At 47.1% G+C, this 13476-nt stretch overlaps 1 protein-coding gene across 1 annotated transcript; it reads right to left on the reverse strand.

Annotated features, from left to right (window-relative positions):
- Positions 1 to 3571: 3571 nt before the first annotated feature.
- LOC119440882 (nose resistant to fluoxetine protein 6-like) lies at positions 3572 to 11912 on the reverse strand. Its single transcript, XM_049662675.1, has 6 exons — positions 11885 to 11912; positions 10598 to 10942; positions 8644 to 8731; positions 8059 to 8156; positions 5553 to 5735; positions 3572 to 3669 (listed from the first exon to the last, which is right to left on the reverse strand). Exons 1-6 carry the CDS (start codon positions 11910 to 11912, stop codon positions 3572 to 3574), a joined length of 840 nt encoding a protein of 279 aa, XP_049518632.1.
- Between the last annotated feature and the right edge of the window lie 1564 nt (positions 11913 to 13476).

Genomic DNA, 13476 nt, shown 5'->3' on the forward strand with positions numbered 1-13476 from the left:
AAAATGATGTCGTAGAGAAGAAAGGCAGCGACGTCAGTAGCACAACTTGTCGGGAGGGCTCTGGTGATTGCGTACCATGTAGCGTAATCAGTAGCGACGGCGACCCATTTATTTCCGGAGTCCTATAGAGTAAATTGACCAAGAAGGTCAATTTACTCTACTCTACTCTAAAAGCGTTCGGGTGTGATGTCTATTGGCTGGAGACATCCAGCTGGAAGTGTGGAGGGCTTCTTCCGGCACTGACAGGGCTCAGAAGCGGCAACGTAGCGCCGCACGGAGCGGGCGAGACCCGGCCAAAAGAACTACGGCGTACATGGTCGTATGTGCGCGAGACACCCGAGTGCCCAGCCAAGGGAGCGCCCTGAAGTTGGCGGAGGGCAGTTGAATGCAGGTGTGATGGAATGACGAGCAGAAGGTCGGGGCCATGGGGACCGAAATTGCGGTGGTATAATGTCCCCTCCTTGAGGAGAAACATCCGGAGAGAGGCGTCACCAGGCGTTGAGTCCAGACGGTCGATGAAAACTCGTAAGGAAGGATCGCGGCGTTGCCCGTTGCCAATTTGAAGCAACTGGGACATAGAGAAAACGGAAGCGATGGCGTCCGCATCAGCCGGTTCGTCGACGGGGTAGCGGGACAAACAATCTGCATCCTTGTGCAAGCGTCCCGTCTTATATACCACGGAAAAGGTATAATCTTGCAGGCGTAAATCCCAGCGAGCGAGTCGTCCCGTGGGGTCTTTGAGCGAGGATAGCCAGCAGAGAGCATGGGGATCAGTGATGACACAGAAAGGGCGTCCGTACAAGTATCGACGAAACTTCGCAACAGCTCACACAAGAGCGAGGCACTCGCGCTCTGTGATCGAATAATTGCGCTCGGCGGATGATAGAAGTCGGCTGGCATAGGCTATAACGCGATCATGTCCACGCTGGTGTCGTACTAACACTGCTCCTATGCGTGACCACTGGCATCAGTTGGAACTTCCGTTGAGGCAGACGGGTCAAATTGGACCAGGATTGGAGGCGTGGTAAGGAGAGTAGTGAGCTGCGAAACAGATGCGGCATGGTCAGGACCCAAAGAAAACGGGGCGTCTTTCTTCAAGAGGTCGGTAAGGGTACGTGCAATGGTCGCAAAATCCTTTACAAAGCGTTGGAAATACGAGCACAGCCCTACGAAACTACAAACGTTCTTAGTAGACTTCGGGACAGGAAAGCTCGTAACGGCGCGAATTTTGGCAGGATCAGGTCGCACGCCTCTGGCATCCTCGAGGTGTCCAAGGACGAATATTTGGCGGCGAGCAAAGTGACATTTTGACGAGTTCAACTGGAGACCGGCCCGGCGGAGCTCGTAAAGAATCGCTGAAAGACGGTCTAGATGCGTGTCGAATGTGGGCAAATAAACGATGACATCATCCAGATAGCACCAACAGGTGGACCACTTGAACCCCTGAAGCAAAGAATCCATCGTTCGTTCTAAGGTGGCGGGCGCGTTACAGAGACCGAAAGGCATCACCTTGAACTGATAAAGACCATCCGGGGTAACAAATGCAGTCTTCTCGCGGTCCATGTCGTCGACGGACCGTCAGTCGATAGAAGAAAAATAGGTGGCACCGTACAGCCAGTCTAGACCGTCATCAATGCGTGGCAAAGGGTAAACGTCCTTTTTGTGATTTTGTTCAGGTGGAGTTAATCTACACAAAAGCGCCACGTTCCATTCTTCTTTTTGACAAGTACGACGGGAGAAGCCCAGGGACTACAGGAAGGCTCGATAATGTCCTTTTAAAGCATCTTTTTTATTTCCTGTTGCATAACAGCTCGTTCCGACGCAGAGACACGATATGGACATCGGTGTATAGGGTTCGCATCGCCAGTATTTATGCTATAGTTACGACGGACGTTTGACGTAAGACTCGATTCTCAAAGTAGTAGTGGTGCCCTCACCGTATTGCTGCCACGCCCGACTTCCCAATCAATACGCTTGCGAGTATATGCCTCTTCAGCCACGTTGCCTCATCTTGTGCGCCTTTGTAAGCAGCATGTAAATGTACCTCTCGTCCTGGTCATAGTATGAAGCTAAATTTAAACAAATCGAACTAACCATAAAAACAGCAAACGTTGAGCCATGTGTGATTAAGTTCCCCGAGAAAGAGAGATACAGCATTTCGGAATATGTGCACTAGCTATAGTCACGCTCCTGTCTTTATCAAAGCATCACCCTTTGCTTCTTAATCATCATCATCATCAGCCTATAATTATGTCCACTGCAGGACGAAGGCCTCTACCTGCGATCTCCAATTACCCCTGTCTTGCGCTAGCTGATTCCAACTTGTGCCTGCAAATTCCCTATCTTCATCACTCCACCTAGTTTTCGGCCGTCCTCAACAGCGGTTCATCACCCACTTCAGGACAAAGGCCTCTCCCTGCGATCTCCAATTACCCCTGTCTTGCTAGCTGATTCCACCTTGCGCCTGCAAATTTCTTAACTTCATCACCCACCTAGTTTTCTGCCATTCTCGACTGCACTTCCCTTCTCTTGGTACCCATTCTGTAACTCTAATGGTCCACCGGTTATCCATCCTACGCATTACATGCCCGGCCCAGCTCCATTTTTTTTTCTCTTAATTTCAATTAGAATATTGGCTATCCCCGTTTGCTCTCTGATCCACACCGCTCTCTTCCTGTCTCCTAATAGTAGGCCTAACATTTTTCGTTATCAGGAAGTGGTGGCCTGGAGCAGAGGTAGAACAACGGGCTTCTAATCTGAAGGTGGTAAGTTCGAATCCTCCTCCAGTCCACTACATTTTCGGGCATGCAGTGGCGCCTCACACCGGCAAAAAAAATTGCCGAGAGCTGGTGGGGCTATACTATAGTCCAGGTGCAACCAAATTAGGAAGGCCCACTAAGCTTCAACAAAGTCACTCCCTCTTCAGAACAGGAATTGGCCTCCCTGGTGCAGTATTCGGCCGCTACGTCCCTCATGACTCCTGCAATTTACATTCTCAATAATACAGTGTAAATAACGGTTTTCAATAAACAGCTGTGTTTGTTGTTCTCACGGTATCCTACCATTGCACTTCGGAAAAGCCGGCTGCCGATACGATGACGAGTGGGGGTTCTGTGCCCTCTGTGCTGTGCCTGAGCCTAACGTAGAGCTGCGCAAGTTGATGCGCCAGTTTTGAACTGTGGCATTATGACTAGTCTCATAAAAATAACTGTGCGTTCCCGAGGATGTCTAGCCAATGAATCACCGTTTCACGGTGTGCACTTTTCAAGACGTTCTTCTTATGTTCTATAATGAGCAAAAGTAGGGCACTTCAGCTTTGTAAATAACATTCAGACAGGCCGGACTGGTCTTTGCAATGCACTATACTCTACCTAGTTCGTTTGAGTTATGAGTGCGAAACCTCCCTTTTTTTTTAACTCTAACGTCTATTTATCCTTGACATTTCAGCGCAACGCCCATGAAAGCGACAACAGAGAAGCACCCACATGCAACGCTAGCTCTACTTAAACCGGCTGCTTACCTAAATGGGCACTGAATGCATTATATTCTTGCTGCTCCGAAGAGTGCATCCTTACCTGAGCAAGAAAAAGGTTTCGATGCTGAGGAATCCCGAGAACACGGTAGTGAGCGCAATATTGGATCTGAGGGCGAGGACGTCCATAATGTTCCCTTTAAAAAGGCATTAAGAAGGGATTAAGAGGAGCACTACCTACAATTAGTGTGTTTAGACGTTAGCCATCTTGAAAACTTTTTAAGCGCGAGGATAGACAGTACATGATAGAAACAACACGACGAGGTGCAATTTCTGCTTTTTCTGTCGTTGTTTCTATCGTATACTGTCTACCATCGCGCTTTAAAAATTTTCAAGATGCACATCAACAAACTAGGCCGACTGACCATATTGTGTTTAGACACTTTGGAGAATTCGTGCACTAACAGTGTACAGTCTCAGCATCGTAAAGCTGATACAGCGTTTTGCTATTCCATGAATTAAGCACCGAATGTAAGGCATCTTATATAACGAAGAGGGCGTAAATATACTGAAGCATAACTAACGTAACGCATAACTAACGTAAATATACACCTTAGTTTAAATTTATGTTGCTTATTTACCGAATGATACATAGCACTCTACACCGCACAACTCTTGCCGACTGGATTAAGCAAGCATATCGCGCCTCAACTTCGTATGAAAGTTTACAAGACGCCGTGCTGAAATGCTGCACCGAATAAATAAGGTGGCACGGTGTTAAAGGTGAGACATTCAGTACTCTTAGAGTCATCTAGGCCGCTAATATAACATGCACAGCCTATATCACAGAAACACAAACGCCAGTCAATGGTTGCAGGCAGTGGCCGACAGGGCAGCGATCGACTTGGCCTTTAGTTTACTATATACAGGGTGTCCCAGCTATCACGCAGCACGATTAAAAAAAAGAAGAACGGTGTTACGTGGAGCAAACCTAGTGCGTATTATTTCCAGAACAGTGGAGTAGCCGCCAGTAATTTTTTCGTTACTGAGATTTGATTAGGTAATTGTAATTAATTATCTAACTCGAGAAGTACTGTTCTAATTATCAAAGTCTCAATGAGAAAGTTGTAGAGCAACATGAAAAACTCCCGATACAGCTTTCTGTTGCTCAATACGGGCTACATAAAAATGTTTTTCCGAGCGTGAAAGAAGCCCGCGCATACACGCAAAGTGCCTCGAGCGGCCAGTCGCGCGGCAATTCTGCAATTCTGGCTTCTTCCACACTTAGAAAAACACATTTATGTCGCACGTATTCAGCAACAGAAAGTTGTATCTGGAGTGTTTTATGTTGCTCTACAACTTTCTCATTGACACTTTGATAATTAGGACAGTACTTCTCGAGTTAAATAATTAGTTAAAATTACCTAATTAAATCTCAGTAACGAAAAAATTACTGGCGGCTAGTACACTGTACTGGAAACAATACGCACTAGGTTTGCTTCGCGTAACGGCGTTCCTCTTTTTTTTAATCGTGCTGCGTGATAGCTGGGACACCCTGTAAATAGCAGGGCGTACATGTCAGTTACTACCTCATTAATATGTTTATACAGCACACATCTCATGGCGCCTCCTCATGAGCTCGGGCAAGGGTGCGGCGACGTCCCAGTCCTCTCCGCAAACAATGCAGCGGAACAAATAAGAACAAAGCGAGGAATACGAGTACTCCGGTGAGTTTTCCCACGACGTCGGCTCAATGGTTAACGTAGCAGGCGCTAAGCCTCCTGCCACGAGCCCCCGCAGTAAGCGATGACGCCAGCTTGCGTGCTACAAGCCCTGCACTTCCGAGAGCAAAGCGAACTGTCATGTACGTCATATCAAACCCAATTAAATCGAATCATGGGATTTAGCGGCCCGAAGTAAGGCTGGGCGGCTACGAGAGGTGCCTTGGTAGGGGGCTCCGAATTAATTTCGACCACCTAGTGTTCATTAACATGCCCCTTGCTTAAAGTGAAATTGTTTCCTCGAGCCCGATAACTTTAGAAGTTAAAGACGGGAGTCGGTGCGTGTGAAAAGCGCGTACCCATGCTGTTGGGCTCCGCTACGACGTAGTTGTGTATGAGCACGACCCACACGGCGCTCAGGAAGCGCACCCCATCGAGGCAGCGCAGCCGTCCTCCAGCGCCGGCACTGAAGTCGAAGAGTCGCCGGGTGTTGGTGACGGCCGAGAAAGACAGCAGCAGTTGCGCCTTCGTAGTCTTGCAGTCTGCGCACACAATGGAACGGGATGATGCGAACAGTACACAAAAGAGGAAATAAAACTTACATGTTCGTCAAAACAAAACTACTGCTTTTGAAAGCAGCGCCACTGTCCTTCTCGGGGACCAAAAAAAAAAAAAAACACTGACAAGCATTATTTCAAGTTGGTTATTATACTAGCGGCCGGGTCTGAGAAAAGCCTTCAACACCTATTGTTTGCTCAAACGTCACGGTCAAATGCACACAGCAGCACATCCACCGGGCACCCGCCTCGGTGGCTCAGTCAGCTAAGGCGTTGCGCTGCTGAGCACGGCATTGAATCCCGGCCGCGGACGCCGCATTTCGATGGAGGCGAAATGCAAAAATGCCTGTGTGCTTGCGTTGTAGTGCAGGTTAAAGAACAACGGGTGGTCAAAGTTAATCCGGCGCCCTCAACTACACCGTGCCTCATAATCAGAACTGGTTTTGGCACGTAAAACCCCAGAAAGATGAAGCAGCACATCCACCGGGATGTGCCGCTGATTGCATGCCAACTCACCGCACGATGTTGCATATTCGTCACTGTGTTTAGGCACATAAAAACAGCTTCTGCCATATGAAACATGAGGTGATGGCAACGTTGTCCTTGTACATCGAGATGCTTCCTTCACTGTTTAACCTAAATCGACCGGACATACACCGAAAAGGGGCAGTGACGCGTTGATGAATGTGCTTTAGTCTAACCATGGTACTTAGAAAAAAAATGGTTTTTCACGTCCGTAATTTACTAATCGGTTATAATAACCGACTTACAACGCGATTATGTTCGTGATATGCCATCGCGTGTCTCAGGAGGATTTATTATTGAGCGTCCAAGTGTATTTACAACCGAGAGGAATGTGCATCGCTGCATTTTCTCGGTCGTTCCGGGGCGCGATTTTTGTTTTCTTCTTTTTTTTTTTTTTTTGTCATGATTCCTATATAGTCATTCACTTTCCATCACCCTCAGGAAGTGTCGCTATTTGTGTTTTAAGGAATAACGTCTTTTAAAAGAATCGTTTGCCTTAAGTAATAACAGCGAACATTACATATCAACTTTTCACAACTTTGGTTACTGTGTGCGTGTTTCCAGGCCTGCACTAGAGTCGGACAAGATCACTCAGTTGCAGATGGATGCACCTTTGGCAACACGTATTGCAACTTGGAAAGCGTCAAGTAGTTCTACTATTGTACTATTGACCTGTGCGAAAAGTGATATAGCTTTTCCTAGAGTCACTTATCGGAGTGTAAAAACGGTACCACTATAACGACATGTCTTGTATACCTATTTGAAAATTTAAAAAAAAATGCAGACGTCCTGCAGTTCACTCATCTGCAGTAGCGTCAGGGATTTAGCCTCACGCAATGCAAGTGCTGATAAGTTCTTTAGAGCATTTTGAACAAGATCAGAAAAGGTGCAATCAGCTGCTAAGGAAGATGGTGGCATCCTGGGAACGTATTCTGCGACGATCCACTTCGGCGATTCTATCGCCTTGGCCACGCCTTGTACATCAGGCGCGTTCTGATTGGCTGTTTGAGCAAACTCGGATGAGCAGATTGGCTGGTTGAGCACTACGTCATCCGATTTTGCTCAACCAGCCAATCACCACGCACCTGATGCCTAAGTCGAAAGTATCGCCGAAGTGGATCGTCGCAGAATATGTTCTCTGGACGCAGGGTCTGTTGGAATTGTGTTCGAGCATTAACGTGTTCAAGGCTCCGTACCGCCATCACATATTCCCAGAGCTCTGATGAAGCTTGCTTATATAGTAACTGCTGATTGTCTGATGACGACAAGACGCATCTCTCCACATGCGATAAACCTTCACGGCGATTCCTTTGTTTTACAAATAAATAAAATATATATCCAGCGTCGAACAAAACGCTCCTCGAAGCACTCCAGCTTTACAGTTAGATATCAGAAAGTGACGGGAATTAGCTGCGTAAGTATAGCTATAAATCAGAATGTGTAAGTATAGCTAGTTAAGAAGACTTAGCATAATTAATGTTATTTATTAATCACTTTTGGGCACCTGCTGCAATTTGGAATTCAAGCTAAATATTAGTTAAGTCATATGTCTGATTAACAGAAACCCTAAGGTTAGCACCACTTTCACGCTAATCGCCCTTAATATGTGCTACAAAAATACATTGGCGCTCGAGTTGACACCTTCCCAAAACATCGTTCTAGCAGTTTCGGGCTATCTTACCGCGCGCTGTCGTTTTGAAGTTAGTCAGCCTGAATGATAGCTCGTTGCAGTTAATCTTTAACAATGCGTTACGGATAGTAACTAGTACTAATTGTCGTGCACCTTTGGAAGCTGCTTGATTGGTTTTCGGCGAATACCGGAGCCATAGGTCCACTGCAGAGGCCACGATCACCACCATCAGCAAGCAGACCAACGCACACCTGAATTTCAATTTAAAAAAAGGCAATTCATTACCAAAACGTCATTGCATACTTGCAATTCTGCTTTCTTTCTTCCTTCATGTTCGACTTGTCTTGGTCGAATCCTTATCCACTTAATCTAAACGTTGTGTATCAAAATAACGAAAAAACAGCATTCTTTTTTTTGCATGACCCCTTGCCAAGTGTATCGCCATTTTAACTCATCATATAAGTGTTGTCGAAGCTGAAAGTTTTCCATGGCAGCAAATTAAAGGGAGAAAAAAAGCTGAAATCTCCTAGGAGCTTGCCAACGTATTCCTTCAGTTCCATTCTGCAAACACACTGCGTTTGCAGCTGCTCAAATGACCGTTTTCGTAAACTATGGTGCTTAGTATTTCGTGTGATTGGTTTCGACTTCGCGGGGTCACTAACAAAAACAACACTCTTTCATAACGACAAGCAATCAGACGATATGCAAAAGCATTCTTGCCACAGCGCCTATACTTACAGTGAGAAGACCTGATCTGCACCCAATGTTGTCGGTGAGGAATCATTACAAACAGGGACCTTAACTTGTATGCCGTAAGGTTCGGCAGCTGCGTCAGAAGGGAAGAAAAAAAAACATTCTGTGGGCACGCGTCACACACATACGCACCGTGTGGAATACACACATGCACACAACAACATCACCGCGGCGCGGCGCGACAGTGAAGTCCTCCAGCTGGCGTAACACGCCGAGAGGACACCAATCAAATTTCTCGGGGCTAATAGCAACAGCTAAGTGTTGATACTTCGTTTAAGGGGCACAAGTTCAACCAGTATATGCATTAGTCCACGTATTGCATACGCGTAGCTATTCCGTTTGCCAGTTTATGCTTGCCGTCGGCACCATGAACAGGAGTGGATGTGTGGGTCCGTGAGTCAGTGAGACTCAGCAGTCGTGAGTCAATGACTGCGCTGAGGAGCTCCGCTGCAATGTACCGGTTCATATGACCTGAAAACCCCAATCATACAAACCTTAGCAATGCTTAAGATTGTAATTCTTCGTTTCTAGTTTTGCGTTATATGCATTAGTTGTGTTCCAACAAAGAAATGGGTGGCTGTGATATTCTACAACGACATCGCATTGCCCACAGAAAACAATAATAAAAGAAGTAGCGTTGTAATTTCACTTTCCTATATCACAAAACGGTTTTGACAGGTCACATGTAAAGTAGCAGCAGAAAATATGCAATCGTTTTTGCGATTGAAAATAAACGGGAAAAGTATTGTGAAATGAGCAAATTCCGCATAATTGAACTCCAACACCAAGGGGAGACTGCGCAAGAGCGTTAGCTAACTACATGGCTTCCGAGATTTACGACACCGCAATGTGGCCTCCGAGCTCCCGCGTATCAGAAGCGCACACACACCTTATGCCTCCATTCAAGCCGAAGTACCCACACAAAATTCCATTCCGCGGCCGTCACAATCGTCCTGTATGCTCCGTTTTCGAGGTATACATATCTGGAGGAGTTGTTCCTGTTATGCATCTGACGAGCCGGAGGACTACAAATTTTACCATATAAACCATTACCCGAAGCGCCACATAGGATTACCTAGTGTTTCAGGATACGACCATTCAAATAACAAGAACCTTTACGACGAACACAGGGGAATGATGCCCAGGGTTTCACAATATCCGAACACGCAAATGATTGCAGAGAACAGTTCACACTCAAAAAGGCAACACACATAGTTGAGAGAAAAATTGTGTTTTCCGTCGCATAGCACTGGTCAGTCAGAAACCAAGGTTTGCAGTCGCGCCCACCGGCTTTCTCTCCCTTAGATCCGCCCCTGAAGCCATGAAACATCTCGCGGAGGTGCTAGACACTCTCGCGAAAACCAAGTGAGCGACGAGAATAACAAGTACTCTGATGTCGACGGAGGAAGATCCTGCAAGAAAAGTCTGGAGAGTCTTTCGAAGACTTACAAAGGTTTTCTTTAAGGCTAAACGATTTCAGGCCTTTCATGTGAAGCCAACAGACAATGGATGTATGGAAACACATTCCTTTGCTTTATTGTCTGTTTTCTTCGTATAGTTGTTACTAAACATCAGCACCCTTGATTTCCCTCATTCTTCTTGATTAAGACCTCTTAAAACGTCTCCGGCAAGGAAATGGGTGATATTCTTCAAACAACGAAGAGTTTAACTGACCAACATTTCATGGTAAGAAGGCGAGCTAGTTGGTCCTCGTTGAAATATGCATAATATACGCTGTAGAGGCCCTGCGTCGACGTGTTTCAACTTAACCGCGGAGCACTTACAAGCAAGCGTATACAGCGGAGAGTAAATTCCGCCATAAATAGGTTTACTTAGACTGTCTGCACGAATGCACCAACCGTATATATTTGTCCTTCTCAACGTTACGCATTCATCGCGATAGCGTAGGTCTCGAACGGACACAGACTGGACCACTCACCAGCTGTGAGCAAGCTCTCCATGTCGGTGGCTGTGCACGTAGACGGGGCACAGACCGCTGCACGCAGGCCCAGCTGGTACGGGTTCTCTTGGAGACTCTCGAACTCCCGAAAGCTTCCAATGCGCTTTTTCATCTCCGGTGTATTCTCGAAGACGCGTCTCATGAGCTTTCTCAAGAACGGGTTCCCTTGTGCCTTCAGGAAGACGCTACAGAATGAGCCCCGGAACGCGACTAGGCTGCTGTTAGCATCATCCGGCACTGCGATGCTCAGACACTCATCATAGCGCCCGAGACTACCACTGTTCATCTCAAATACTCCAGCAGGAATACCCGCTGACTCGACAACTGCAAAACAGAAAAGAAAAACAAAGAGAAGCATACAAACGTGTCTTAATTGTAGTTGTGGTACCACATACTTCGCACACATAGTTGAACACAACCCATGGCATATATTTTCCGGCTCTGTACAAGTATCTAGACATGTAGCCACGCGTATACGAGGATATATAACGCCACGTGGTGAAAAAATCGCGCGAACACGAGACGACGGCTAAAGGCCACAGGACATAGCGCTCACTACCAATTGCCGTTTATTGTTGCGACCACATCATACCAGTCCACACGCAAGAAGAAGCTTATATCAACGCAGCGGGAAAACGAGACATTTCTTCCCCATGTTTCTTCAGATTGCTGAGTCAGCAACTAGTTTACATGTGCGCCCTGCTGGAATTGATAAAACTCTGTGGTCTGAGTTCGCAGCCGGCGTCTACCGAATGTGAGGAGTATTTTGTGTGCCGTCGTTTTACCACCATCTCAGTCCACAATGCCACATTCCTGCAGCAGTGGCTCACTACAACAAACGAGACAGAGATAACGAAGAAGCAGTTATATAGAGGCAGAGGAATGGATGAAAGGTAAGACGGGCACGTAAACCAGGTTGTTCCTGGTTGGCTGCCCTACACTCGGGCAAAGGGAAAGGGACATCAAAATATAATAAGAAGGAAGAGTGCCATAAACTCATCCGCGTAAATACGCACGGCAGTGTTTTCACTGCGCAATCAAGGATGGTCGCGCTGATCAGTCTCCCTTAGGAACCGCAGAAATAGTATAGCCTTCTAAGAGCGTGAGGCTAGTGACCAGGCGCCCATAATTCTTTATTAAATTATTATAAAATTCACTGCATGACCCATTGAAACCAGCGCAAATAAATTTAGGGGATATATAACAATACTGTTGCGACCGAAACAAAAGGAGAAGAAAGGCGGATTTGGGGCGTTGGCAGCAAACCACAGTGGCTGCCTTTCTCGATGACCATCCCCATCTAACACCTGTAAATAAACGCCTCTCATCCGTAACATTTTTTTGGTGGCGGTGCTTGGTATTATCAACTTATACCCCTGGCCCACTTCAATATGTTGCCCATGTAACGGTCAATATGCGATCAAAATTAGGAGATTGTAGAGTAGTTAAGTGGCGTTGCAGAAAATAATCACAATTTATTTGCACTTTGGAGCTTTTATCGGGAATTCATCAACGCGTCGCTTATGAAACATCGCGCGTGTCACGTTGAGACATAGTCGGAACAAAGTGTACTGCTTTCGTATTCTATAGCCCCTTTTTGGAGCGCTGAATTAACAATTTTAGGACATGGTTGCGTTAGCAAACCGCTCACCATATGTTGTTCAAAACTTTGAAAGCACATAGTTGAACAAAGGCCCGAAAGTGTCCTTCCCAGTTCAGAAGTGTTGGAGCATTACCTGAAAGCAATTGCGCGTTTACTCCTCCCATGCCAAGGCGAGGTGCAGGTTCGGGCCTGCGCGCGAAAGTAGTCGGGAAAATGCACAAATGCTGCGAAAGCGTCCGCAGGAACCGAAAACACTATTTTCTGGAAAAATCCTCACGCCGCCCGGGCGCCGCGGCCTCTTCGTTGAATTTCGGTGTGATTCTGCAAGGTCATAATATATGTCCCTAAAGGCCAAACCACATATTGCGCGAAAATGCGCGCGACAGCGACGAGCGACGGTATGAGCGACGAAACGGTCGTTCGCGCGACGTGTCGCGTGGTCGAAATCGCGCGATCGCTCGGTTTTTCGAACTTGAAATCCGTCGCCCGTCGCCCGGAAGTGCTGTGCTCAAGTAGCCAATAGTAAAACACCGGAACGGGATGTACATCGGTGACGTACTGCCGGTTGTCCTCACGTGCTTTTCGACTCGCAGCAACGTGCACACAGCGAGCAAATAAAATAATGTTTATGCACGTGCATATAAAAAAAATCCTGCAGGACAATGATAAAAAAAAATTATGTATTCTTGTGCAACAAAACCTCTTATTTTACACTTCATACCGTGGACAACGCACCACATTTGGTACGAGAAGACGCCTTCATGCCAGCAACAATGGAGATCGCTCGCTGAAGCAGTCGCGTGAATGGGGTTTGCCCGTGCAAGCGAAAACTCGCGCGAAGGCGATCTACGTCGCGTCGCTCGTCGCTGTCGCGTGCATTTTCGCGCATATGGGGTTTGGCCTTTAAGGCCGACCCACATGGAGCGAACTTTCCTGACGAACTTCCGGCGGCTGCCTTCGTCGTGCTGCGCACATGCAACGAAAAACAGGCGGCGCCGCGACGCCGCCACCGTAATTCAGTGTTCCTAAAGTAGAGTGTACTAGAACGTTCTAGTACACTCTACTAGAAGTGCGGTGTGCCGAAGTCTGATGCAGTCGAGCCCTGATTGGTCCGCGCTGCCCGCCTGGCGTCCGCCGCTTCCGGCGGGTGGTTGGCCGCCGGCTGACAAGCCCAGCTTGATCGGCAACGAACAGCTACGTTTTGGCCGCTTGCCTCCGTGCGGACGCCGGAAAATCGCTCCTGTGGGTCGGCCTT

This window comes from Dermacentor silvarum, chromosome 2 (genome assembly GCF_013339745.2).
Source record: "Dermacentor silvarum isolate Dsil-2018 chromosome 2, BIME_Dsil_1.4, whole genome shotgun sequence".
NCBI classification, from domain to species: domain Eukaryota; kingdom Metazoa; phylum Arthropoda; class Arachnida; order Ixodida; family Ixodidae; genus Dermacentor; species Dermacentor silvarum.

Excerpts from the sequence above, each read along its gene's own strand:
- LOC119440882 (XM_049662675.1), bottom strand. The coding sequence starts at position 11,912 with ATGGTCATCGAGAAAGGCAGCCACTGTG. Across the intron at positions 8,732-10,597 it reads GGAGAGCTTGCTCACAGCTG|CTGCCGAACCTTACGGCATA; the intron begins GTGAGTGGTCCA and ends CTTCTGACGCAG. Across the intron at positions 3,670-5,552 it reads AGCGGAGCCCAACAGCATGG|GGAACATTATGGACGTCCTC; the intron begins GTACGCGCTTTT and ends GCCTTTTTAAAG.